The sequence below is a fragment of the Pan paniscus genome, chromosome 6, assembly GCF_029289425.2.
Source record: "Pan paniscus chromosome 6, NHGRI_mPanPan1-v2.0_pri, whole genome shotgun sequence".
Classification (NCBI taxonomy): domain Eukaryota; kingdom Metazoa; phylum Chordata; class Mammalia; order Primates; family Hominidae; genus Pan; species Pan paniscus.
Genome location: NC_073255.2, coordinates 90140508 through 90163552, shown reverse-complemented (window position 1 = coordinate 90163552; position 23045 = coordinate 90140508). Strand labels below are relative to the sequence as shown.

At 44.6% G+C, this 23045-nt stretch overlaps 1 protein-coding gene and 1 pseudogene across 17 annotated transcripts in view; one reads left to right on the top strand and one right to left on the bottom strand.

Annotated features, from left to right (window-relative positions):
• GTF2I (general transcription factor IIi) overlaps nucleotides 1–22618 on the top strand; it is a 103307-nt gene extending 80689 nt beyond the window's left edge. For 16 of the 17 annotated variants that reach the window (XM_055114467.2, XM_034951428.2, XM_063605855.1 and 13 more), the window contains 16 exons: nucleotides 5362–5433; nucleotides 6676–6859; nucleotides 7812–7870; nucleotides 8259–8333; nucleotides 9928–10029; nucleotides 10938–11003; nucleotides 11181–11364; nucleotides 13268–13323; nucleotides 13997–14077; nucleotides 14999–15082; nucleotides 15747–15930; nucleotides 17407–17435; nucleotides 18738–18779; nucleotides 19879–19920; nucleotides 20699–20774; nucleotides 21473–22618. In XM_055114467.2, coding sequence (XP_054970442.1) covers nucleotides 5362–5433; nucleotides 6676–6859; nucleotides 7812–7870; nucleotides 8259–8333; nucleotides 9928–10029; nucleotides 10938–11003; nucleotides 11181–11364; nucleotides 13268–13323; nucleotides 13997–14077; nucleotides 14999–15082; nucleotides 15747–15930; nucleotides 17407–17435; nucleotides 18738–18779; nucleotides 19879–19920; nucleotides 20699–20757 — 1319 coding nt within the window. In that variant the 3' untranslated portion in view covers nucleotides 20758–20774; nucleotides 21473–22618. Of the gene's footprint in view, nucleotides 1–5361; nucleotides 5434–6675; nucleotides 6860–7811; nucleotides 7871–8258; nucleotides 8334–9927; nucleotides 10030–10937; nucleotides 11004–11180; nucleotides 11365–13267; nucleotides 13324–13996; nucleotides 14078–14998; nucleotides 15083–15746; nucleotides 15931–17406; nucleotides 17436–18737; nucleotides 18780–19878; nucleotides 19921–20698 lie in introns of all 17 variants that reach the window. The other variant, XM_055114465.2, reaches the window with a different exon arrangement.
• On the bottom strand, nucleotides 6–5354 carry LOC129398158 (prohibitin 1-like; annotated as a pseudogene).
• Nucleotides 22619–23045: the final 427 nt, after the last annotated feature.

Genomic DNA, 23045 nt, shown 5'->3' with positions numbered 1-23045 from the left:
AAACTAGTTGTGAAATCCTTTTTTAAAAACACAGATCAGCCAGGCTCGGTGGCTCACACCTGTAATCCCAGCACTTTAGGAGGCTGAGGCGGGCAGATCACAAGGTCAGGAGATCAAGACCATCCTGGCTAACATGGTGAAACCCCATGTCTACTAAAATACAAAAAAATTAGCTGGGCCTGGTGGTGGGCACCTGTAGTCCCAGCTACTCGGGAGGCTGAGGCAGGAGAATGGCATGAACCCAGGAGGTGGAGCTTGCAGTGAGCCGAGATCACGCCATTGTACTCCAGCCTGGGCAACAGAGCAAGACTCTCTCAGAAAAAAAAAAAAAAAAAAAAAAAAAAGCACAGATCAATACTTTTTAAGCTTTTAAAAGTTAATCTTTTAAAATTATGGAAGTCCCCCTTCCCCTGCCTCCCCAAAAAATCATTTGCAGAAGCTCAATCCAGGCACTCCTTGATTTATCAATGTGAACACCTGCAGTGCACAGATAACTCAAGCTTTGACCGTAGACCACTGCTATCTACGAGAAAGGCAGTGTGCCCCACAAATGCAAGCCACATGTGTAATCGTCCACGTTCTAGTTCAGCCTGTAATCATTATAAAGAAATACACAGGGAAGTATTTCACGGTCTTTATCCCATGTTCTTTATTTGACAGTTGGCGCGTCTTTCATACTCACAGCATATTTCAGTTCCAAGTAGCCACATTTCAAACATTTCAACTGCTCGGGGATAGTACCTGCTATATGCATTTAGACCTTAATGTTTATTCATATGTATCGTGTTCCTAAAATGGCAAAGACTGTAACTCTGACCTGCACACAAATATCACAGCCTAATAGGGAAGATCTAAGAAGTCTCTGTTCAATGAATGATGTTATTTTCTTTATTAGAGCTCTAAGTGTGCCTTTATTTCTTTCCTATCTTTTTTTTTTTTTTTTTTTTTTTTGAGACGGAGCCTCACTCTGTCATCCAGGCTGGAGTGCAGTGGCGCAATCTTGGCTCACTGGGGCCTCCGCCTCCCGGGTTCAAGCAGTTCTCCCGCCTCAGCCTCCCGAGTAGATGGGACTACAGCTGCACGCCACCACACCTGGGCTAATTTTTGTATTTTTAGTAGAGATGGGGTTTCACCATGTCAGTCTGGCTGGTCTTGAACTCCTGACCTCAGGTGATCCACCTGCCCTGGCCTCCCAAAGTGTTGGGATTATAGGCATGAGCCACTGCACCTGACCTCTTTCTTTTTGTTTGCCGTTGTGTAATGTCAGAGGAAGTGACCACACTCTGTAGATCATCAGCCACCTTAGGAACTTCTGTTGCCAAGAACCAATAAATGCCCATACCCTGTAGTGTGTAAATGCCCATACCCTGTAGTGTGAAGTTTTCTGTTGTTAGGAAATAAGTGTTAGGAATCAAGTATGAAATTTGTATGTGTATTAGGTGTATACAGATTGGTGCAGTTAATCATGCTCACGACTACTAAGGTGAACAAATGTTTCAAGTTGGGTTCCTGGGTGTGCCCTAAAATACTTCTCCTTCAGCTCTCACAGTACCGTGTGGACATTAGTGAAGGTCAGTCAGTGTGCCAAATAGATTTTGTGTGGATTATGGCATGGAAAGTGGCTGAGAAATTCTGTAGCAGGGTAACAAAATTATCTTGGTCCAGGAGTCCTGCAGTGGAGAAGATAAAAGTCAATGCTTAACTCATAGGTTAACCTCAGCATGCTTTTGATTTGGTCAAGCAATCAAAGTACTGGTGAAGAATTGAAGATTGGAAGTGACACATTTTTTGCTCAGGGAAGTAATGGAGAAAGAAAAATCTTCCTGGAGGTAGATCTTCAGTTTGGATTAGTCTGAACATGATGAAACCTGTAGAAACCTTCATTTCTCAAGACAAAGCTCAAATTCAAGGTTGTGAGGAGTGCAGTCACCACTTTTGTTAGGGGCAGTTGTGACAGTGAGTGACTGCAAAAACTGAGAATGCGAAGCCTCTATTGTATAAAGAATGTGCAAGTGCCATAGAAGTCACTGCAAGGATTGGGTGCTGGAGCAGTGCTGGACCTGCCATCGTCACCAGAGTGCAGCAGATTCACCAGAAGGAGAATCTCCACTCTTGTCGTCACTAACAGCCCTTGACTTTGTCCCATTCATAAAAGATCTTGGAAGGAATTAAAGGTGCTTGGTGGTTCCTCATTCCAACAACACCTTACTTGGCCTGCCCGTGGAACATGCGTTAGTCTTTGGACAGGACAACTCGAGTCACAGACCACAAGAGAAAAGAATTTTGTGGCCATCAGAATTGTCTGCTTAAACACACCATGGGTGCACAGTGTCCTCAGCTTGGTGAAAGGGAGATGTCACACGCGAGAAGGCAGCGGAGCCAGGCATGTGATGCAGTGGGAGGTGGCACCTGGCTCTGTGAGGAGGCTGTGAAGTCCTGCATGGGAGGAGCAAGGTGGGGGAGGAGGGGGTGGGGGCGGGGCAGAAGAGGAGGCTGAGCAGTTAAGAGAGGCGCTCGACCTTAGAGGAGGAGAGTCCGAGGTCTTTATTGGTAGTATTCAAATGTGGTTCATCCAGAGTTATTTTCTGTGGCTGAATGGCCTACTCTGAAATCCACAGGGAAAAAACAACTCACATTCAACGCTTGAGATGCTAAGTTTTCTTTTAAAGTAAAGGAAATGTTATAAGATTTTCTGAAACCACCAACCTTTAGCGATATTGTCAGATCTTCTCCAACATTTTCCACTGCGTTTGTCAGCAATCAGAGATGACCTCCACACCGAGGCGAACCCTCCACCCCCCGACCCCTTTCTTCTTTCTCTCTTTCCCTCCTTTGCTCATCCAGAAACACTTCAGTCATCCTGCATTGTCTCCAAGTTGACCTCCATCCTCATCTGCACCTCATCCACACCTGAACACTCTGTCCACATCAGTGATATTCTACATGTCTTTATAATGGCTTTTTTGTTTGTTTGTTTGTTTGTTTTTTAAATTTTGATGTTTAAAAGGCAATGGTTGTCTTAGGGATAGGAAAACACACCCCACTGTCACTGTGAGTGAAGCTGAATAACGTCTCTAGGTCTTTTACCATTGCTTTCTTTTTTTTCTGAAGTGATTTTTCCTTTTATGTCCATTGCTTTAAGCCATTTGTGAAATTGCACAGTGATTTCTGGAGTGGGGACAGAAGGAAGGCGGTAGTAAAAGTCATTGGTGCTGTGGCCCAGTTGGCTGGAGGAGGTGCAGGGCAGGGCGGCCTGCACTGGAGCAGCTGGAGGAGCACAGATGGCCCCGCGGGCAGGTGGGTGAGTTCTGAGAGCTGGAGGGCCGGTACGCAGTGTCCTCCATGGTTCCAGCTTGTGGGCTTGATCAGGCCGTCACCTGCGGTGGCCACTGAGCTGGCGATGAACTCCGTGGCCTTGGAGTTGCCCTTGGCAGAGATGATGGCCGCCGTCTTCTGCTGCTCAGCCCTTGCCACCACGGATCTGGCCCTCTCTTCTTCCTGCTGAGCCACCTCTTTGGTTCCACTGCTTCTGCAAATTCCTTCCCGAAGGTCAGATCCAAGGTCACAGCATCCAGGAGGAACCCAAAGGTTGCTGCTTGCTCCGAAGTTAATTGCTCACCTGTCTGGAGCCCAGCTCTCCCTGCGTGATCAGTTCTCCAGCGTCAGCCTGAGCCGCCCCCAGCTTGAGGAGCTCCGCAGTGATGGATGGCAGCACATTCTTCATTGGCTTCTCCAGTAATTGGAAGATGCAAGGACCTGGCCAGCAACAAGGCGGGAAGAGGAAGCCCAGTGTGATGGTGACAATCTTTGCTCACAGTGATGATTGGTGCGTAATGTGGTCAAGAGCAGCAGTCAAAAATAATTGGTTTCTTTTCCCATGGGATGAGAAAGTGCGTTCCTTCCCCTGTCACAGTGTCCTGAATGCCATGGAATTGGTCGAAGATGACAGACAGTCTGCTCTCTCTCCAGCATCACATTGTAGAAGGCAGAGTTCCCCATACCTCCTGCAGAAGCTAAGGACAGGGCAGACTTGGCAGCTGTGTTTCCATCTGCTGGACCCACTCACGCCTGCGTCCACTCCAACCCCCCACATGAATTCCGTCCCTTTATCATTGATTTCTGATGCGAAAAGTCACTTTGATTAGTGAAGTGTTGCTTTATGTAGATTTTTAGGCACATATCTGTTAGATAAAACAAGGATTGCCTGTAGAGAAAGCAAATAAAAGCAAAGTCCCTCTTGTTGAAACTGGTGTGGGAGCCCTTGAACCTCATGCAGCTGGCCTCCCTGCTCTGACCGAGTTCCCTGAGGGACTTCTCCAAGGAGGAATGTGTGAGAAGCACTGATTTTGAGCACTCTTTCATGTGGACAAATTTCACTTTATTTACAATGTAAACTTAAATTTAAATTCTGTCTTTCTAGGCTGGGCACGGTGGCTCACGCCTGTAATCCCAGCACTTTGGGAGGCCGAGGCGGGCAGATCACTTGAGGTCAGGCATTCAAGACCAGCTTGGCCAACATGGTGAAACCCTGTCTCTACTAAAAATATAAAAATTAGCCGGGCGTGGTGGTGGCCACCTGTAATCCCAGCTACTCTGGAGGCTGAGGCAGGAGAATCGCTTGAACCCAGGAGGCAGAGGTTGCTGTGAGCTGAGATCAGGCCACCGCACTCCAGCCTGGGCGTCATAGCAAGACTCTTTCTCTAAATAAATAAATAAATTCTGTCTTTCTGCAGTTTTTCTGATATTTGGCAAGTACTGGAAATTATTATTTTCCTTAAGACCCCAAATTTTCACACCAACATGGCACATGTATACATATGTAACAAACCTGCACATTGTGCACATGTACCCTAGAACTTAAAGTATAATAAAAAATAAATTAATTAATTAATTTTAAAAAAAGACCCCAAATGTTTGCTTTTAATGAAACTGAATTAAGAGAATCACTGCAGGCCGGGCATGGTGGCTCACGCCTGTAATCCCAGCACTTTGGGAGGCCGAGGCGGGCAGAGCACGAGGTCAGGAGATCAAGACCTTCCTGGCTAACACCGTGAAACCCCACCTCTACTAAAAATACAAAAAGAAATTAGCTGGGCGTGGTGGCGGGCGCCTGTAGTCCCAGCTACTCGGGAGGCTGAGGCAGGAGAATGGCGTGAACCTGGGAGGCGAAGCTTGCAGTGAGCCGAGATCGTGCCACTGCACTCCAGCCTGGGCGACAGAGCAAGACTCTGTCTCAAAAAAATAAAACAAAACAAACAAAAAAGAATCACTGCAAACAAGAGTACTTTCTAGCAAAATCCATTCTGATTTGCAACAGCACTGATAAATAACATGGTTATTGGGTTTCTTTTTGTTTTCCAGTCAAAGAAGATTGGAATGTCAGAATTACCAAGCTACGGAAGCAAGTGGAAGAGATTTTTAATTTGAAATTTGGTAAGTAAAAGCCAGTATTTATGTCTTTAATAACATATCAACGAAGGGCCATGTCTGAATGAAGTATAGAAGTTCGGGACCAGCCGGGCGCGGTGGCTCACGCCTGTAATCCCAGCACTTTGGGAGGCCAAGGCGGGCGGATCAGGAGGTCAGGAGAGCGAGACCATCCTGGCTAACACGATGAAACCCCGTCTCTACTAAAAATACAGGAAAATTAGCCGGGCGTGGTGGCGGGCGCCTGTAGTCCCAGCTACTTGGGAGGCTGAGGCAGGGGAATGGCTTGAACCCCGGAGGCGGAGCTTGCAGTGAGCCGAAATCGCACCACTGCACTCCCGCCTGGGCGACAGAGTGAGACTCTGTCTCAAAAAAAAAAAAAAAAAAAAAGAAGGAAAAAAAGTTCAGGACCTAAAGAAGGAAGGTCCCAGAAACTGGGTTTCTGTTTCTTTCTACCACTACACTTGCTACTGAAACCAAGCAGATGACTTCATTTCTCTTGGATTCCACTTTCTCACGTGTCAGAATGGGAGAGGAAGGGAGGTGTTGGGATAAGTTTCAGTTCCACTGTTTGTACTTCTCGTCTGGCTAACACCCATGTGGCAAATAGGTTTCATCATTTGTTTCAGCTTAGATTTGTTGACAGCGGTTTCCTGGAGTGCTGTCTTGAGAACGATTCTGAGGAGGCTCAGCAAGAAAGAGTGTTTCAGTTGATTGGGTGTGTCTGTCATGGAGAAGGAAGTAAGGAGTGGGCAGTGCTAGCAAAATTCCCGGGGCACTTCTGTCCATTATCTCAATACCTGGGGTTGACATTTCCTGTCTCAGATCAGGAGTCCTGACTACCCTGCCTCTGACCACTCGAACTGAGTGCTGCTTAGCTGTATCGTAGACACCGCCTGTTTGTGAACAGACACCCTGCTTCTTGATGATAACACAAAGGCCAGCAGGGTCCACTGCTGTGTGGAATGGCCTTCGGTCATTTCTGCCCAGAGCACAGAGGTCATTTTCACTAATAACATAACTCTCCTTTTGATTGAAAGTGTTAAAATGTTCCTCCTAAAAGCACTTATTTTTTAGGCTCGTTCTTCAGATTTGCCCCATATCCTAAGCAAAATGCCTTCAATATGAAGTGGATATTGCTTGACCGTAGGGAGCTTGTCCATACTGTACTCGAGAATGTAGACACAAAGAAAGAAATGTCTGTGTCAGATGTTATCCTCCGCAACTTACGTTCTCTTGCACTTTCAGCTCAAGCTCTTGGACTTACCGAGGCGGTAAAAGTACCATATCCTGTGTTTGAATCAAACCCGGAGTTCTTGTACGTGGAAGGCTTGCCAGAGGGGATTCCCTTCCGAAGCCCTACCTGGTTTGGAATTCCACGACTTGAAAGGATCGTCCGCGGGAGTAATAAAATCAAGTTCGTTGTTAAAAAGTAAGTTCTCTTTGCCACTGTAGTCGTTTCTGGAATCAAAACAATAAAATGACATTTCTGTTAAGATTTTTTTAAGCTAGAGGTGACAGGCGTGGCTGTAAGTCCTTGATGGCAAAGCCTGGCTGTGAGCTGCAGTCCGCGTACTGTCCATTGCCCCTGCCCATACTCAATCATCTTCATCCGTGCAAGGAAAATAGTGACAATCGCCTCCGCGGAGTCACCGTGAGGCCCCGTGGTGACTCGCAGTATGCCTGAGTACTTGAATGGAAGTTTAATTTGCTGGTTTTTATCTGCTCTGTTATTCCTGGTCAATCTTGAGAGCGACTAAATATTGATGATTGAGTTTCTTTCTTTTTTTTTGAGACGGACTCTTGCTCTGTCGCCCAGGCTTGAGTGCGGTGGCGCAATCTCAGCTCACTGCAACCTCCGCCTCCTGGGTTCCAGCAATTCTCGTGCCTCAGCCTCCCGAGTAGCTGGGCTTACAGACTTGCACTGCCACGCCTGGGTAATTTTTGTATTTTTAGAATAGATGGAGCTTCACCGTGTTGGCTAGGCTGGTCTGGAATTCCTGACCTCAGGTGATCCACCCGCCTCAGCCTCCCAGAATGCTGGGATTACAGGCATGAGCCACCGTGCACGGCCTAATGATTGATTTTCTTATCTACATTTCTGCAGAATTTTAGTGGCTAAAGAAAGTACACTAGTGTTTTTTTTTTTTCTTTTTTTTCTTTTTTAATGAAAATAGTCACTTATTTACTCTTCCTAAAATGGCTTACCAGTCATGGGAAGGAAAAGTCAGGGTCTTTTGTCCACAACACTAGGAATTATTGTGTTACAGGATGATTCTGTGAACGTCTTTAGAAAAAAAACCCTGATCACATCACGACCGTTTTACTAGCTGTGAGGCCACCACTGTACTGGCTACTGTAACACTTCTTGGTTTTCTTTCTAGACCTGAACTAGTTATTTCCTACTTGCCTCCTGGGATGGCTAGTAAAATAAACACTAAAGGTAAGAGACGACGTGTACTCCGTATCCTATTTGAGCGCATTAAGACACTCTTTATCCGCATTCCTTAAATCATACGGAATCGGCCAATATCTTTGTGGGGCTTGGAGTTGTTTACTTTGCTTTCTAAGGTATTTTATTTAATGGAACTATTTTTCTTTTTAAAAAAAAAAATATTTCATTGGAAATGTCACATTTGCAATCCCAGGTCATTCATGTTTTCACAGCTTTGTTGAGCCCCTGTGGAGGATTACACTACAAGTTTAATTCTGCAGGTTTCTTTGAAAAGAACCAAACTGTATGAATTTTAATACTCTGCTCTTATAAAGCATCTCCTTCTGTATTTTTTTTTTCCCTACAATGTACAAAAGGAACTCTGCTTATTTTACAGCTTTGCAGTCCCCCAAAAGACCACGAAGTCCTGGGAGTAATTCAAAGGTTCCTGAAATTGAGGTCACTGTGGAAGGTAAGGGCCAGTCCTCAGTATGTTTCTGTTCATTCTCTAGTTTACTAATTATGTCAGTTCACTAGCTATGTGTTTATACAGGTTTATACAGATGACGTTAACCAAACTAGCTTTAACTGTGAACAGCTGCCTGTGATAAAGCTAAATTTCTGAATGCTTCTAATTGAAAATTTTTAAATCCTTAATAGAAAACAGATAACATGGATCACATCATAAACTGCCCCCAAGGAAAGCCCTAAAATGCTTTTCCTTTATCATAACAAATAAGGGTGCAGAGTCATGTGGAATGTTTTATCTTTTTTTTCCTCTTCATTTTTTTCTATTCTTCTAAGGAAAGAAAGTTTAGGGTGGTTTAAACAGCAGTGCCTTGAATAAAAGTATTTTCTTTTTCTTTTTCGAGACAGAGTCTCGCTCTCTTGCCCAGGGTGGAGTGCAGTGGCACAATCTCGGCTCACTGCAGCCTCCGCCTCCTGGGTTCAAGTGATTCTCCTGCCTCAGCCTCCCAGGTAGCTGGGATTACAGGCGTCCACCACCAACTCCAGCTAATTTTTATATCTTTAGTAGAGACGGGGTTTTACCATGTTGGCCAGGCTGGTCTCGAACCCCTGACCTCAAGTGAGTCACCACGCCCAGCTGGTTCTTGTCTTTTCAGGCTCACAGTGTTAAAATACTGCATACAATACTAAAGACAATCTCCAACCAACTGTCAAGTATGGATATTTCTTCCATCTCTTCATAAATGCAGAAGGAAATCACTGCATTAGGATCATTCTCTATATCCCAGGTGTCAAGTTTTTAAATAAGAGTTTGCCGTACTGGTGTTGAGTGGCGCGGAAGTCCCCATTTAGTCATGTGGCACACTTTCAGAGAGCCTGCTTTCTCATAAGATAGCCAACAGGCATCCATGGACAACTTACACCTGATTAATTATTTCTGTTCAAAAATGCCAAGAATTAAAAATATATTGAACCCTTGACTTTCCTCCTTCCGGAAGAGATCAGAGGAAGATCTCTCTTATATACAAGATGCCAGCCTTTCCTAAAGGGCAGAGCCAAGTTCACGGGGCCTGGGAGGCCTGCTTTAAGAATACAAAATTAGGGCCAGGCGTGGAGGCTCACGCCTGTAATCCCAGCACTTTGGGAGCCGAGGCAGGCGGATCACCTGAGGTTGGGAGATCGAGACCAGCCTGACCAACATGGAGAAACCCCATCTCTACTGAAAATACAAAATTATCTGGGCCTGGTGGCGCATGCCTGTAATCCCAGCTACTCGGGAGGCTGAGGCAAGACAATTGCTTGAAACCAGGAGGCAGAGGTTGCGGTGAGCCGAGATTGCGCCATTGCACTCCAGCCTGGACAACAAGAGCGAAACTTTGTCTCAAAGAAAAAAAAAAGAAGAAGAAGAAGAGAAGAAAAATGGGTTTCTGTAGAAATAGAAAAATGGTTTCTGTGGAACTCGCCGGAATGACAAGAATACCCATTTCAATTTGAACCTAGCTTTGTTTTCTGGTACAGGCTGGACTTGAAGATTGTAACCTAGAGACACTTACGTCATTAAATGTGTGTGGATTATCATTATTTTTTCCGTCTTTTAGGCCCTAATAACAACAATCCTCAAACCTCAGCTGTTCGAACCCCGACCCAGACTAATGGTTCTAACGTTCCCTTCAAGCCACGAGGGAGAGAGTTTTCCTTTGGTAAGTAAGCGTTTTATTTTTCTTTCTTTCATAGTTTTAAATAGAATACGTTCATTATGTTTCATTTTACCAGGTGAATTGTTCTTATTGGTGAGTCAGTATATATCAAAGGTTAAAGGAATAGCCCGTAGAGCCAGGCTGCCTGAGTTCAGATCTGAGTTCAAATCCGATGCCACTTGGGCAGGCGAATACACCCTGCCTCAGTTTCCCTTTGTGCAAAATGGTAATAACATTACTTTCTTTCTCATGAGGTTATGATGAGGATTATAAATACTGTCATTTAAAGTACTTAGAACCATACCTCGCATGTAGTAGACACTATAATTTGTGGGGGCATTTTGGGGGTTTTCATTTGTTTTTTCTTTATTTTAGCATTTGTTCACTTATTTGTAGTCAACATAAAAGCAATGTACTAAAACAGTTTGCTTATGTATCAGGATGGGAGTAGTTGTCAAGTCATATCGTGGTAAAAGATTATGCATTTTTTATTTCTTCTTAAAGATGCACAAATAAGGCCAGGCGCAGTGGCTCACGCCTGTAATCCCAGCACTTTGGGAGGCCGAGGTGGGCGGATCACCTGAGGTTGGGAGTTCGAGACCAGCCTGACCAACATGGAGAAACCCCGTGTCTACCAAAAATACAAAATTAGCCAGGCATGGTGGCGCATGCCTGTAATCCCAGCTACTCAGGAGGCTGAGGCAGGAGAACTGCTTGAACTCAGGAGGTGGAGGTTGCAGTGAGCAGAGATCGCACCATTGCACTCCAGCCTGGGTAACAAGAGCGAAACTCTGTCTCAACAAAAAAAAAAAACAAGATGCACAAATAAGATGAAACACTCCTGCCTGTGAATGTGTATTGATAAGTACTGTGATAAGTATTGCAATTTAACTCTCATGTTTTATATGCAGAGGCCTGGAATGCCAAAATCACGGACCTAAAACAGAAAGTTGAAAATCTCTTCAATGAGAAATGTGGTAAGTCTATTTTGAAACCTTCTTACTGCCACGCAGGGTGCCTTCATGGGAGTAGGAGGGAGCAGAGTGGGATACTGAGCGTTGGAGTATCCCTGTCATTGGCAACGTGTGGGTTTTTCGGGATTGAATGGCGTCATTTCGCCCATGTTCTGTTTCGTATACGCGGCTGTTTTGCAGGGGAAGCTCTTGGCCTTAAACAAGCTGTGAAGGTGCCGTTCGCGTTATTTGAGTCTTTCCCGGAAGACTTTTATGTGGAAGGCTTACCTGAGGGTGTGCCATTCAGAAGACCATCGACTTTTGGCATTCCGAGGCTGGAGAAGATACTCAGAAACAAAGCCAAAATTAAGTTCATCATTAAAAAGTAAGGAAATTGGATGAAGTGGAATTAGCATGAGTTGATTATGTTTGACACTGGGAGATGGGTATGTGGGTTTGTGTTTGTGGCAGGGCTGAATTAGCTCTGGAGTCAGAAAAACTCCTTTTTAAGCTGCACTCTTGTATATGTTTAAAACTTCTGGCCAGGTGCCATGGCTCACACCTATAATCCCAGCACTTTGGGAGGCCAAAGCAGGTGGATTACCTGAGGTCAGAAGTTCAAGACCAACCTGGCCAACATGATGAAACCCATCTCTACTAAAAGTACAAAAATTAGCTGGGCGTGGTGGCACGTGCCTGTAATCCCAGCTACTTGGGAGACTGAGGCAGGAGAATCACTTGAACCCAGCAGGCAGAGGTTGCAATGAGCCAAGATCGTGCCACTGCACTCCAGCCTGGGCAGCAAGAGCAAAACTCCATCTCAAAAACAAACAAACAAACAAAAAAAAAACAGAAGAAATTTTCCTTATGCTGCTAGTAGAAGGGAAGGAGGACTCCACCATACTGGAGAGATAACGACTTTTGGTTGCTAAATCTACACAGCTATGTTGTTACTATTTGATGCTGCTGGAATCTGAGCAGCTGTTTAGTTTTTTAAGTCCTTTTATTTCTCCAACTTAATAGAATATTTTTAATTTCTCCTGTTTGCTTGAACATCTGTGGATTAGGCTAACATAATTGAAATAGATAGGAATGGGCCGGGTGCGGCCATAAATCCCAGCACTGTGGGAGGCTAAGGCAGGCAGATCACTTGAGGTCAGGAGTTCGAGACCAGCCTGGCCAACATGGTGAAGCCCCATCTCTACTTAAAATACAAAAAAAAAAAAAAAAAATTAGCCAGGGGTGGTAGCTGGCACCTATAATCTCAGCTACTCAGGGAGGCTGAGACTGGAGAATCACTTGAACCCAGGAGGCGGAGGAGATCGTGCCATTGCACTCCAGCCTGGATGACAGAGTAAGACTCTGTCTCAAAAAAAATTAAAAAAAGAAATAAGAATAATTGGAATTTTATAGTACATGCTAATGCACATGAATTATTTGAAATCAATTGAAATGAATTTTAGGTTTCATTTACTTGGTGTCAGGCTTAATTTTGAGTCACCCAGGGATGCTCTCAAGCAAAGCTGGCCACTTTTTTTTTTTTTTTTTTTGAGACAGAATCTCGCTCTGTACCCAAGACTGGAGTGCAGTGGTGTGTGATCTCGGCTTATTGCAAATTCCGCCTCCTGGGTTCAAGTGATTCTCCTGCCTCAGCCTCCAAAGTAGCTGGGATTACAGGCATGTGCCACCATGCCCAGCTAATTTTTGTATTTTTAGTAGAGAAGGGGTTTCACCATGTTGGTCAGGCTAGTCTCAAACCCCTGACCTCATGATCCGCCTGCCTTCGGCCTCCCAAAGTGCTGGGATTACAGGCGTGAGCCACCGCGCCCGGCCAATGGCCACCTTTTATGCTTTTGGCCAGGTCTGCAGAGGTTTGGCAGCCTCTAAGCCCTCTGCTTCTGCTTCCAGAGTGAGAGCCTCAAGTGCTCCTGTTTTTACAGCCCATCTTGTGTTTCCATGCTGCGTTTGTGGGGCGTTTTCTCTTTCCATCCTCAAGTCTGGCACTGATTCTTTTCAGGATACATTCTAACCTTGGAAAGAAGATGCCAATAAAACCAGCGTAGGGGAAGGGCAGCCAATGAGAGGCAGCAATGGATGTTAAATTTACAATTGTGGTTTGTCTTTTTGGCTGTGGTTCTTTAGATAAGCATATGATTTCTGTTCTTCATGACTAAGAATTGAATTTAGACTTTACAGAGTTACTGGTTTGTAAATCTTTGAGTTGTTTAAATTTTAATGTTAGAGTTTTACTGTTTGATCAGCACATTTTTTTTCTCTTTTGTCTATAGGCCCGAAATGTTTGAGACGGCGATTAAGGAGAGCACCTCCTCTAAGAGCCCTCCCAGTGAGTGTATTTTCTGTATTTTCATTGCTATAGAACACATGCTCTTAGGCATGCATTGTGCAGCTGTGGTTTACAAACATTGTTTAAAGAATAGCCATTGAGGCCGGGCATGGTGGTTCACGCCTGTAATCCCAGCACTTTGGGAGGCTGAGGTGGGTGGATCACCTGAGGTCAGGAGTTTGAGACCAGCCTGGCCAACACGGCAAAACCCTGTCTCTATTAAAAATATAAAAAATTAGCCAGGCGTGGTGGCAGGCGCCTATAATCCCAGCTACTCAGGAGGCTGAGACAGCAGAATCACTTGAACCCGGGAGGCGGAAGTTGCAGTGAGCCGAGATCACACCACTGCACTCCAGCCTGGACAACAGAGCAAGACTCATCTCAAAAAGAAAAAAGAAAACCCATTCAAAGTTGTAGTTCGGGCTATTTCACAATTTTTAGTTCTTTAATAATTGGGTGGCTCTGTGAGTTTGTGATGATCTCCTAAGCACCCCCAGGAAGAGAAAAACAGTGAAAGGCAGCCCTTCAGGGGGCATCATGTCTTCTTGAAATGATCTACCATGGAAAGAAAGAACCTTGAACAGGACTGAGATAAAACAGTCTCAGACAGCGTGATTATTAGAGATGTTGACCGTGTTTTCTACAAATTCTGATTTTAAATGTATATTTTCAGGAAAAATAAATTCATCACCCAATGTTAATACTACTGCATCAGGTGTTGAAGACCTTAACATCATTCAGGTGACAATTCCAGGTATGATTTCTCTGCTTCCATCAGAGTTTTGGGGGGTCTCTTCAGGGCCTCTTGGACTTTCCCAACTAGAGAGGTTTGCTCAGCTCATCCGGGGACTCGGATACATTACACATTGCCTGGTGCTCCTCCCAGACTCCTACAGCAGTTGCCTTCCAAATACAGTTGCTCTCCAAACAGCAACGGCAAGTTTTGGCACTTGGCATGAGCTAAATCCTGTTAACCACCCAAATGTCTAGTCTGTTCCTTAAAAAAAGTCTATATGAGACCGGGCACGGTGGCTCACGCCTGTAATCCCAGCACTTTGGGAGGCTGAGACAGGAGGATCGCTTGAGGTCAGGAATTCAAAACCAGCCTAGCCAACATGGTGAAACCCTGACTCTACTAAACATACAAGAAAAATTAGCCAGGCCTGGTTGTGCGTGGCTGTAATCCCAGCTACTTGGGAGGCTGAGGCAGGAGAACTGCTTGAACCCGGGAGGTGGAGGTCGCAGTGAGCCGAGATGGGGCCACTGCACTCCAGCCTTGGTGACAGAGCCATACTCCATCTGGGAAAAAAAAAAAATCTATATAAAACAGCAGGTAAAGGTCTTTGTAACAAGAATAAATTTGTAGCATTTTTAGTTAGGCATTATTTTGAACAATTTCAAATTTAATTAGCTCAAAGTGCTCAAATACTTAAATCATTAAAAAATGGAAAATGCTTGAAAACATTACACAGAGGTCCTAAAAATTGGGATTAAAAGTGCATCATTGAGCAGCGGCTTGTACCTGTAGTCTCGGCTACTTGGGAGGCTTAGGCAGGAGGATCGCTTGAGCCCAAGAGTTCAAGGCCAGTCTGGGCAACATCGTGAGATACCATCTCTTTACCATAAAAAAAAAAAAGCAGTATTTAAGTTTTGGGTTTTCTCTGAACTGTTTCAGATGATGATAATGAAAGACTCTCGAAAGTTGAAAAAGCTAGACAGCTAAGAGAACAAGTGAATGACCTCTTTAGTCGGAAATTTGGTAAGTTTTGCATTTGCAAAGTACAGTTGCTATAAGCAAAGAGATTTGTTTTAATAAGATCTTTTCAGCAGATGATGGTTAGATGGTTGTAATCCTATATAAAAGGAATTAAAATTTAAAAGTGAGTTGTTTGTGCTAAATTTATTTAATAAGATACCATTAGTGTTACACTATTGATTGTCAGTATGAAAGTTAATGAATTTAAGGTTCACCATCTGGCAGTGTGGCTCACACTTGTAATCCCAGCATTTTGGGAGCCCGAGGCAGGTGGATCAGTTGAGGCCAGGAGTTCGAGACCAGCCTGGCCAACATAGTGAAACCCTGTCTCTACTAAAAAATTCAAAAAATTAGCCGGGTATGGTGGTGCACAGCTGTAATCCCAGCTACTCAGGAGGCTGTGGCACGAGAATTGCTTGAACCTGGGAGGCAGAGATTGCAGTGAGCTGAGATCAAGCCACCACACTCCAACCTGGGTGACAGAGCAAGACTCTGTCTCAAAAAACAAAAATTTAAGGTTCATATTTAAATTTGTTTGAAGTGTACAAAGACCTTAGTTAACAGCAGAGAGTCTTTAAAATAAATGTTAATCTTGTGCTTTTGACAGGCTGTTTAAGGCAGTGGGTTAATCTGTGCTGTTGTGCTGTTTGTCTCACTGTCCCTGTAGGTGAAGCTATTGGTATGGGTTTTCCTGTGAAAGTTCCCTACAGGAAAATCACAATTAACCCTGGCTGTGTGGTGGTTGATGGCATGCCCCCGGGGGTGTCCTTCAAAGCCCCCAGCTACCTGGAAATCAGCTCCATGAGAAGGATCTTAGACTCTGCCGAGTTTATCAAATTCACGGTCATTAGGTAAGTGAGAGTTTCCTGCTTAGTCACAGGAGCGAATCTGGAGCTCATGAGGCTGACTCTTCTAAAATGCAGCCACAGGTAGTCATCGAATCCGGCTTCCTATGCTGTGCAATCAACAAATCAAAATAACTTGTGTCATCATTAGAATGTCAGATGTGCTTCTACGAACTAAGCTGACTCTTTTAATTCTTTGGCAAAGGGTTGGCAAACTAGGACTGTTTGCCAAATTCAGCCTGCCTCCTATTTTTAGAGTCTTCCTGAAACACAGCTACACCCGTATTATCCATGGCTGCTTTCCTGTCACAGTGAGTAAGTAGCTGGGACTGAGATGGCATGGCCTCCAAAGTCTAAAATATTTACTCTCTAGCACTTTGTAGAAAAACCTTAGCTAGGCACAGTGGCTAACGCCTGTAATCCCAGCATTTTGGGAGGCCAAGGCAGGCAGATCACCTGAGGTCAGGAGTTCCAGACCAGCCTGGCCAACATGGTGAAATCCCATCTCTACAAAAATACAACAGTTAGCTGGGCATGATGGCGGGTGCCTGTAATACCAGCTACTCGGGAGGCTGAGGCAGAATAGTCACTTGAACCCAGGAGGTGGAGGTTGCAATGAGCCAAGATCATGCCACTGCACTCCAGCCTGGACGACAGAGTGAGACTCCATCACAAGAAAAAAACTTTGTCAACCTCTGTCTTAGGGCGCCTTGTCACAGGTTTCGGGTCAGACGGATTCAACCTCGCATCAGCCATTTGTTAGCCAGGTCACTCTGTTCTTTGTCTGTAAATGAGATTGATCGTTGTTCCCACTGAGAGTGTCAGCTCCTTCCCATAGAGCAGGCATGATGATTGTACTCGCCTCTGACACCATTGTGAGTGCCACATTCCTTCCCATGTCCTTGTCACCGTAAGAGATGCCCACCTGAGCACCAACCCCAGGTTATCTTCCCCTTTGTCTTCCAGCCCCCCAGAAACAGCTACGACTCAACCTACCCAATCATTTCATCATCAGATTGCCACTGTCTCTAGTTCAGGTCTCTTGGGACTGGCACTCAGAAATCTCATAATAAATCCTCTTGAGGCTTCTCATACACTCGTCTTCTTCCAATCTTCTTTCCCTCAAAATCTCATATTTTGGTTCCACTTCACCCACGGTCATTCTCCATATCACTCCCAGGAGTTAGGCAAAAAGCCCCTTCCGTTCTTCCGTATGTTAAACTTAGAATCACTCTGTTCCCTGCTCTACGTTTCTATTTTTTGTTTTTCCTCCATTTACTAGTAGCTTAACACTTTCTAACAGTGTTCTTATTATTGATACATATCTATCTCTTCCATAAGCTTATAAGGTCATGGATAATACTTCTCATTGTAGTACGTAAATGACGTGGGCTAGATATGAGTTGAATAAACAATTATACCTGTAAATTCTTACAGAGTGAAAATAAATTGTTATACTTTACAATTTGTTTCTCTCTTTAGACCATTTCCAGGACTTGTGATTAATAACCGTGAGTATTTTGTGAAGTGTTTTGTTTTTGTTTTTTCCTGGGGTCTGACGTGTGTGCGTGTGAGTGTGTATACATGCTTAACGTATATCACGTTACTTCACCTATGTCAGTAACCATGGCAAATACTTGTTTTAGCCCTCAGTAAAAACACCAGGCACTTCCTAGTTGTAAAATTATTCAAGCTTCTTAACTTCCTATCCTCGATGCACTTAATCATAAAATGGTAATAATAGCACCGATTTTGGGGGAGTCGTTCCAGTAGATGGAAAGCATCTGGAACAGGTGTCAGCAAGCTCCTGCCGACGTGTATGCATAAAGTTTTATTGAAACCACCATCGTGTCCATTTGTTTATGGCAGAATTGAGAGATGGCAGCAGCAAGTGTGTGCCTGCAAAACCTAAAATATTTACTAATTGGCTCTGCAAGAAAAGAGTTTGCATCCCCCTAACCTAGAACAGCGTCTAGCCTCTAGTATGTGTTTAGCCTACAGTATGTGCTCAGCGAATACAATCTATATTTATTACTGCTTTTATGACTGTTATAATTACTGTGCTTGGATTTCGTGACAAAGTAAGTCACAATGTGCCTGCTTCTGTTAGTATTTCAGCACAGTGCCTGGCACACATGGGGCTCTCAAATATTGCTGAGCGAGTGAACAAATGTCCTTTCAATTCCTTAACGTTGATGTCATTTTCAATAGTATTTTGAGCCAAACTTAATTTTGCGAGTGTGTTTTGTTTTCTTAACTTTATTATTAAAAATGTATAAAAGTGAGGCCAGGCGCGGTGGCTCACGCCTGTAATCCCAGCAGTTTGGGAGGCTGAGGCAGGCGGATCAGTTGAGGTTGGGAGTTGGAGACCAGCCCGTCCAACATGGTGAAAGCCTGTCTCTACTAAAAATACAAAAATCAGCTGGGTGTGGTGGCGCGTGCCTGTAATCCCAGCTACTCAGGAGGCTGAGGCAGGAGAGTTGCTTGAATCCTAGAGGCGGAGGTTGCAGTGAGCTGAGATCGTGCCATTGCACTCCAGCCTGGGCAACAAGAGCAAAACTCTGTCTCAATAAATAAATAAATAAATAAATAAATACATAAATAAAATGTTCTCTTTTGTTCCTGTTCTTGTGTGGTAGTGTGGAATAGAGTTTTATGGTAATTACTATGAATTAGTGATTCTGAGGGACATATCAGAACTCTGAGGCTTGTTTCCTTCTCATCTTGAGGGAAACAGCAAATGTATGTTAAAATGCTTTTCCAAGGGAACAACACATCCTTACATTATTTAAACCAATCTGCTTCATTTTCAGAGCTGGTTGATCAGAGTGAGTCAGAAGGCCCCGTGATACAAGGTGAGCGAGGCAGGGGAGGGCCCGGAGCTACTCCTGCCTGCACAGTGGCACACATGGCGTGCCTGCGTGTGGCTTCGGCTCTCAGTCACCTGCCCTGAGGGCACTCAGTTACACAGCACACACATGCTTCTCTGTGGTTTTCACTCCTGGGTTTGACAGCTGATCAAAACATAAATTCAAGCTGTGGGTCCTGATTGAGAACTGGGGGCTGCAGACCATTTGCACCCCCTATCCCAGCTCAGGCTTAACATCAGGAACCCCAGGATTAATGGGTAGGATGAAATGGCAGAGCAAGAGGGCCGTCACTTTAACCTGACTCTGCCATCCGTTTCTAATGTCTGCCATAAGTCAGTGAGCAAAATGTTCTTCAGTAGAAATGTACAGATTGTGCTTTTAAAAAATTCCTTAAAAAACAAGTGGAATGGCCTGGTGCTGTGTGAGTCATTGAAAGTAATGAGACTGGGCGCGGTGGCTCACGCCTGTTATCCCAGCACTTTGGAAGGCTGAGAAGGGTAGATCACTTGAGATCAGGAGTTCGAGACCAGCCTGGCCAACATGGTGAAACCCCGTCTCTACTAAGAATACAAAAACTAGCCGGACGTGGTGGCGTGTGCCGGCTACTCAGGAGGCTGAGGCAGGAGAACCGCTTGAGCCTGGGAGGCGGAGGTCGCAGTGAGCCAAGATCATGCCACTGCACTCCAGCCTGGGCAACAGAAAGGAGATTCTGTCTCAAAAAAACAAACATACGAAGAAAAACAAAAAAAGTAATGAAAAGCTTTTATTAAAGGGAGTAAACAGAAGGATAAGGGAGAAAGCATAACTAAGGAGCTTGTTTTCATGGTAGAGCTATGTTAAGACTCTGCTCTTTCAAACTTCAGTTGTATATGTGAACTTAGGACCACATGTGAAAAACAGAAATTTGAAAGTACACTTGGATAATCGTGTGCTCCATCTCAAGACCGTGAGCATTGTTTCATCATGCACCTGTGTTTGTACAGAGTCTAGAGGGCTTTTCTCCTCTTCCTCCTCCTGGGTTCTTTACATAGTATAAAGCAGCTGTTGGAACAATGTGGAAATCAGTCTCTGTGTTTCTCTTTAGAATCAGCTGAACCAAGCCAGTTGGAAGTTCCAGCCACAGAAGGTAAAAGGGTGGGGTGGTCCTGCAAGTCCTTAAGACTTCTTCTTTCTTCTTCTTCTTTTTTTTTTTTTAAAGACAGAGACTTGCTCTGTCACCCAGGGTGGAGTGAGGTTGCGTGATCTCTGCAACCTCCGCCTCCCGGGCTCAAGCAGTTCTCCTGCCTCAGCCTCCCGAGTAGCTGGGATTACAGGCCTGCACCACCATGCTTGGCTAATTTTTGTATTTTTAGTAGAAACGGGGTTTCACCATGTTGGCCAGGCTAGTCTCAGACTTCTGACCTCAAGTGATCCGCCAGCCTTGGCCTCCAAAGTGCTCTGATTACAGGCGCGAGCCACCTTGCCCAGCCAAGACTTTTTTATCAGGACAAAGGATTGTGCATTTAAACTATTTCACTAGAACTGGGTGGTGGTTTTGCTCTCTTTCTTCTGGGTGAATTGGATTTGCAGGTTATGCTGTTGAGTGATGACGCATAGCTGCTTTTGCTCCATTTCCCCCAGATGACTTGGTAAATTCTCCGTGAATGACTCTGCTACATAACCTAGATAACCTAACGTGTGTCCTTTAAATGCATGTAAGCCAGAAGATGTATGTTACTTTGAAAACATAAGTAACAAAATTTTGAATGTATTGCTAAAGAGATGTCTCTCTGAAGCTCTTTTGATGTTTGGTGTCTTGTCCTTCTTATTAAACCATATCTTAGTAAATAGTTTGGTACGAATGGATTTATCACTGAGCAGGTCTGCAAAATAATTAATCGGTACCGTTTTGTTTCTGTTGATAGAAATAAAAGAGACTGATGGAAGCTCTCAGATCAAGCAAGAACCAGACCCCACGTGGTAGACCTCTTCCCTCCTAGGGTAAATCAGCTTCTGTGTCAGGGATGCTGTGTGGTGTCCATCTGAACCCCCTGCATACGCGTAGCTAATGTGATCTCCCCACTTTCACATAAGATGGTGGCCCTGCCTTCAGGGAATGTGGGAGCCAGGTGGGAGCCTTCCCGGATATTTAAGCTAGAAGATTCTACAGGGAAATTCTCCTTGGATCAATGTATGTCTCTCAGTCAAAGATGTAAAAGCACTTTTGCCTTAAAAAGAATGTTCTGTTTCTAAATAGAGTCAACGTTGTCCTCCTCATTGGAATTCACTATGAGTCAGAATCATTAGACTGACTTTTTTTTTTCCATAGTAATAGTATTTTGCAGAGTCTCACAGAGCTGCAGATCTTTTGTTCATCTTGCAGAGTTGAGTTAACAAGTCTGATCCTATTATTCCAGATTTCTTAAATTTGGCCAAGTTATAATAGGAGCAGTAGCTTGAGACCCGAAGTCAGGAAACTTTGACAATGGATTTTTTTTTTTTAATCCAGAGACTTGTACTGGAATTTGCCTTACCCTGTCAGCTCATGGACTTAAGGTTTCATCCCGCTTTATGAGTGCTTCTGAATCCAAGTCATTGTTACCCGAATTTGCAGATTAAGTTGTGATATTCGTGACTGTTAAATTCCTGTAATTAGATTAACCTCTTTGCTTGCTTGTTTGTTTTCTCTCCTATTTTAGCTTAAAGTATCAGTGGTTGAGAAGAGCTTTTCGGACCTGTTACTACCCCAAGCTGTGTAATATACTTGTATAACAGAAATACCTTCTATACAAACCTTTTTTTCTACTTTTAGATAGAAATGTCTACTTTTTCAGCAGTTCTGTGAATTAAAGAGCAGAGTGACTGTGGGTCTGGAATGGCTGGTGTACTTGGGAATGTACTGTCAGGATTTTACAGCAATGCTGGGAAATGACAGGGAAAATGACAGGAATGAATCTCACCAGATTTTTTATGTACTCAGCAGAGCCTTGAGTTACGGTGTTTATTTTCCAATCAAGTGAAGATATCTCCTACTTCTCCTACTGGAACGTCTCAGCTTCTGCAGTGAAGAAAAATTCCTGTGATAGTTCAGTTCTTTAGTTTTTCTATTTGAAAAAAAAAAAATCATTTAAATGATCCTTTGTTCACGGCTCTCCTTAATGACTGAGTGAACAGTTCCTATCTGTATATTTGACTAAACCTTTTCCTAAGCTATCTCTCATGGTTCCTATGTTTTTTTATCATAATTAAAAGCAAAACCATCTGGATCACCTAACAGTCAGAGGTCAGTATCTCAGCGTGTGAATTATAGAGTAAATACAGAGAGAACCTCTTCCACTTTTACTTTTCGTCCAAATAAAATGCATGGTGTACCAGAAGTTGAAGATCGGGTTGAGGATTGGGGCTAGCTCGATGACACTAAGGCCCCAACATCGCGGGACCTGCTGTGGCGCGGATTCTTAGGAACGCTGTTCTAGCCGGCCCCCTCTCCAGGGGTCGCCGTGGCCGGCATTATTTCCTAGTTCTTCTTGTAACCCTGAGGTGCCAGCGCGGGGAGTGAGGAGGGGTCAGGGGGCTAAGGATGCAACCTCTGACGTTCTGCGCCTTCCTAGGAGAGTCTTACATGTGTTGAGATTTCACAAGCAATGCGAGTTGTAAAATACCAGCTCTACAAGAAGCTAGGCTCTGTGACGGCATAGTTTTCAGTAGCTTTATCACAATATTCACAATGGAGAATTATATGACATGGTAGCAGAAATAGGCCCTTTTATGTGTTGCTTCTATTTTACCTCAAATTGTAGATATAGGGTAATCAATAAAATCCATCCATGCCTTTCACACACTAAGTCATTGCTCTCTCGGCTGTTTTCATGGTTCTGTCTGGGGAAGCCTGGGGGTGGCTCGGCGTAGGTGGGACGCAGACCGAGGCCGAGGCTGGCACTGGGCAGAGCCCGCCGGGCCTCCCGGGGACAGCGCCACTTGCGGTGTTTCTCAGACCACTGCTGCCCATCTCCTCTGAGCGGGCCAGGGCCCCCACCCTTCCATCCGGGCCATGCCAGCTGTGGATGGAGAGCCGCTCACATACGACATTGGGTGCCAAAAGCCCCTGCCATCGAGAGCTCATGCAGCAGTCCCTCCTGCCTGAGCCCACACACTGACTCTGAGGCTCTTCTTTTCTCAGCGTGGTCCCTGCCTCTGCCGTGCCCTATCCGCGTGTGCCAGAAAGGGAAACTGATCTCACGATTCACCTGCCTGCTAACCTGGGAGGAGACT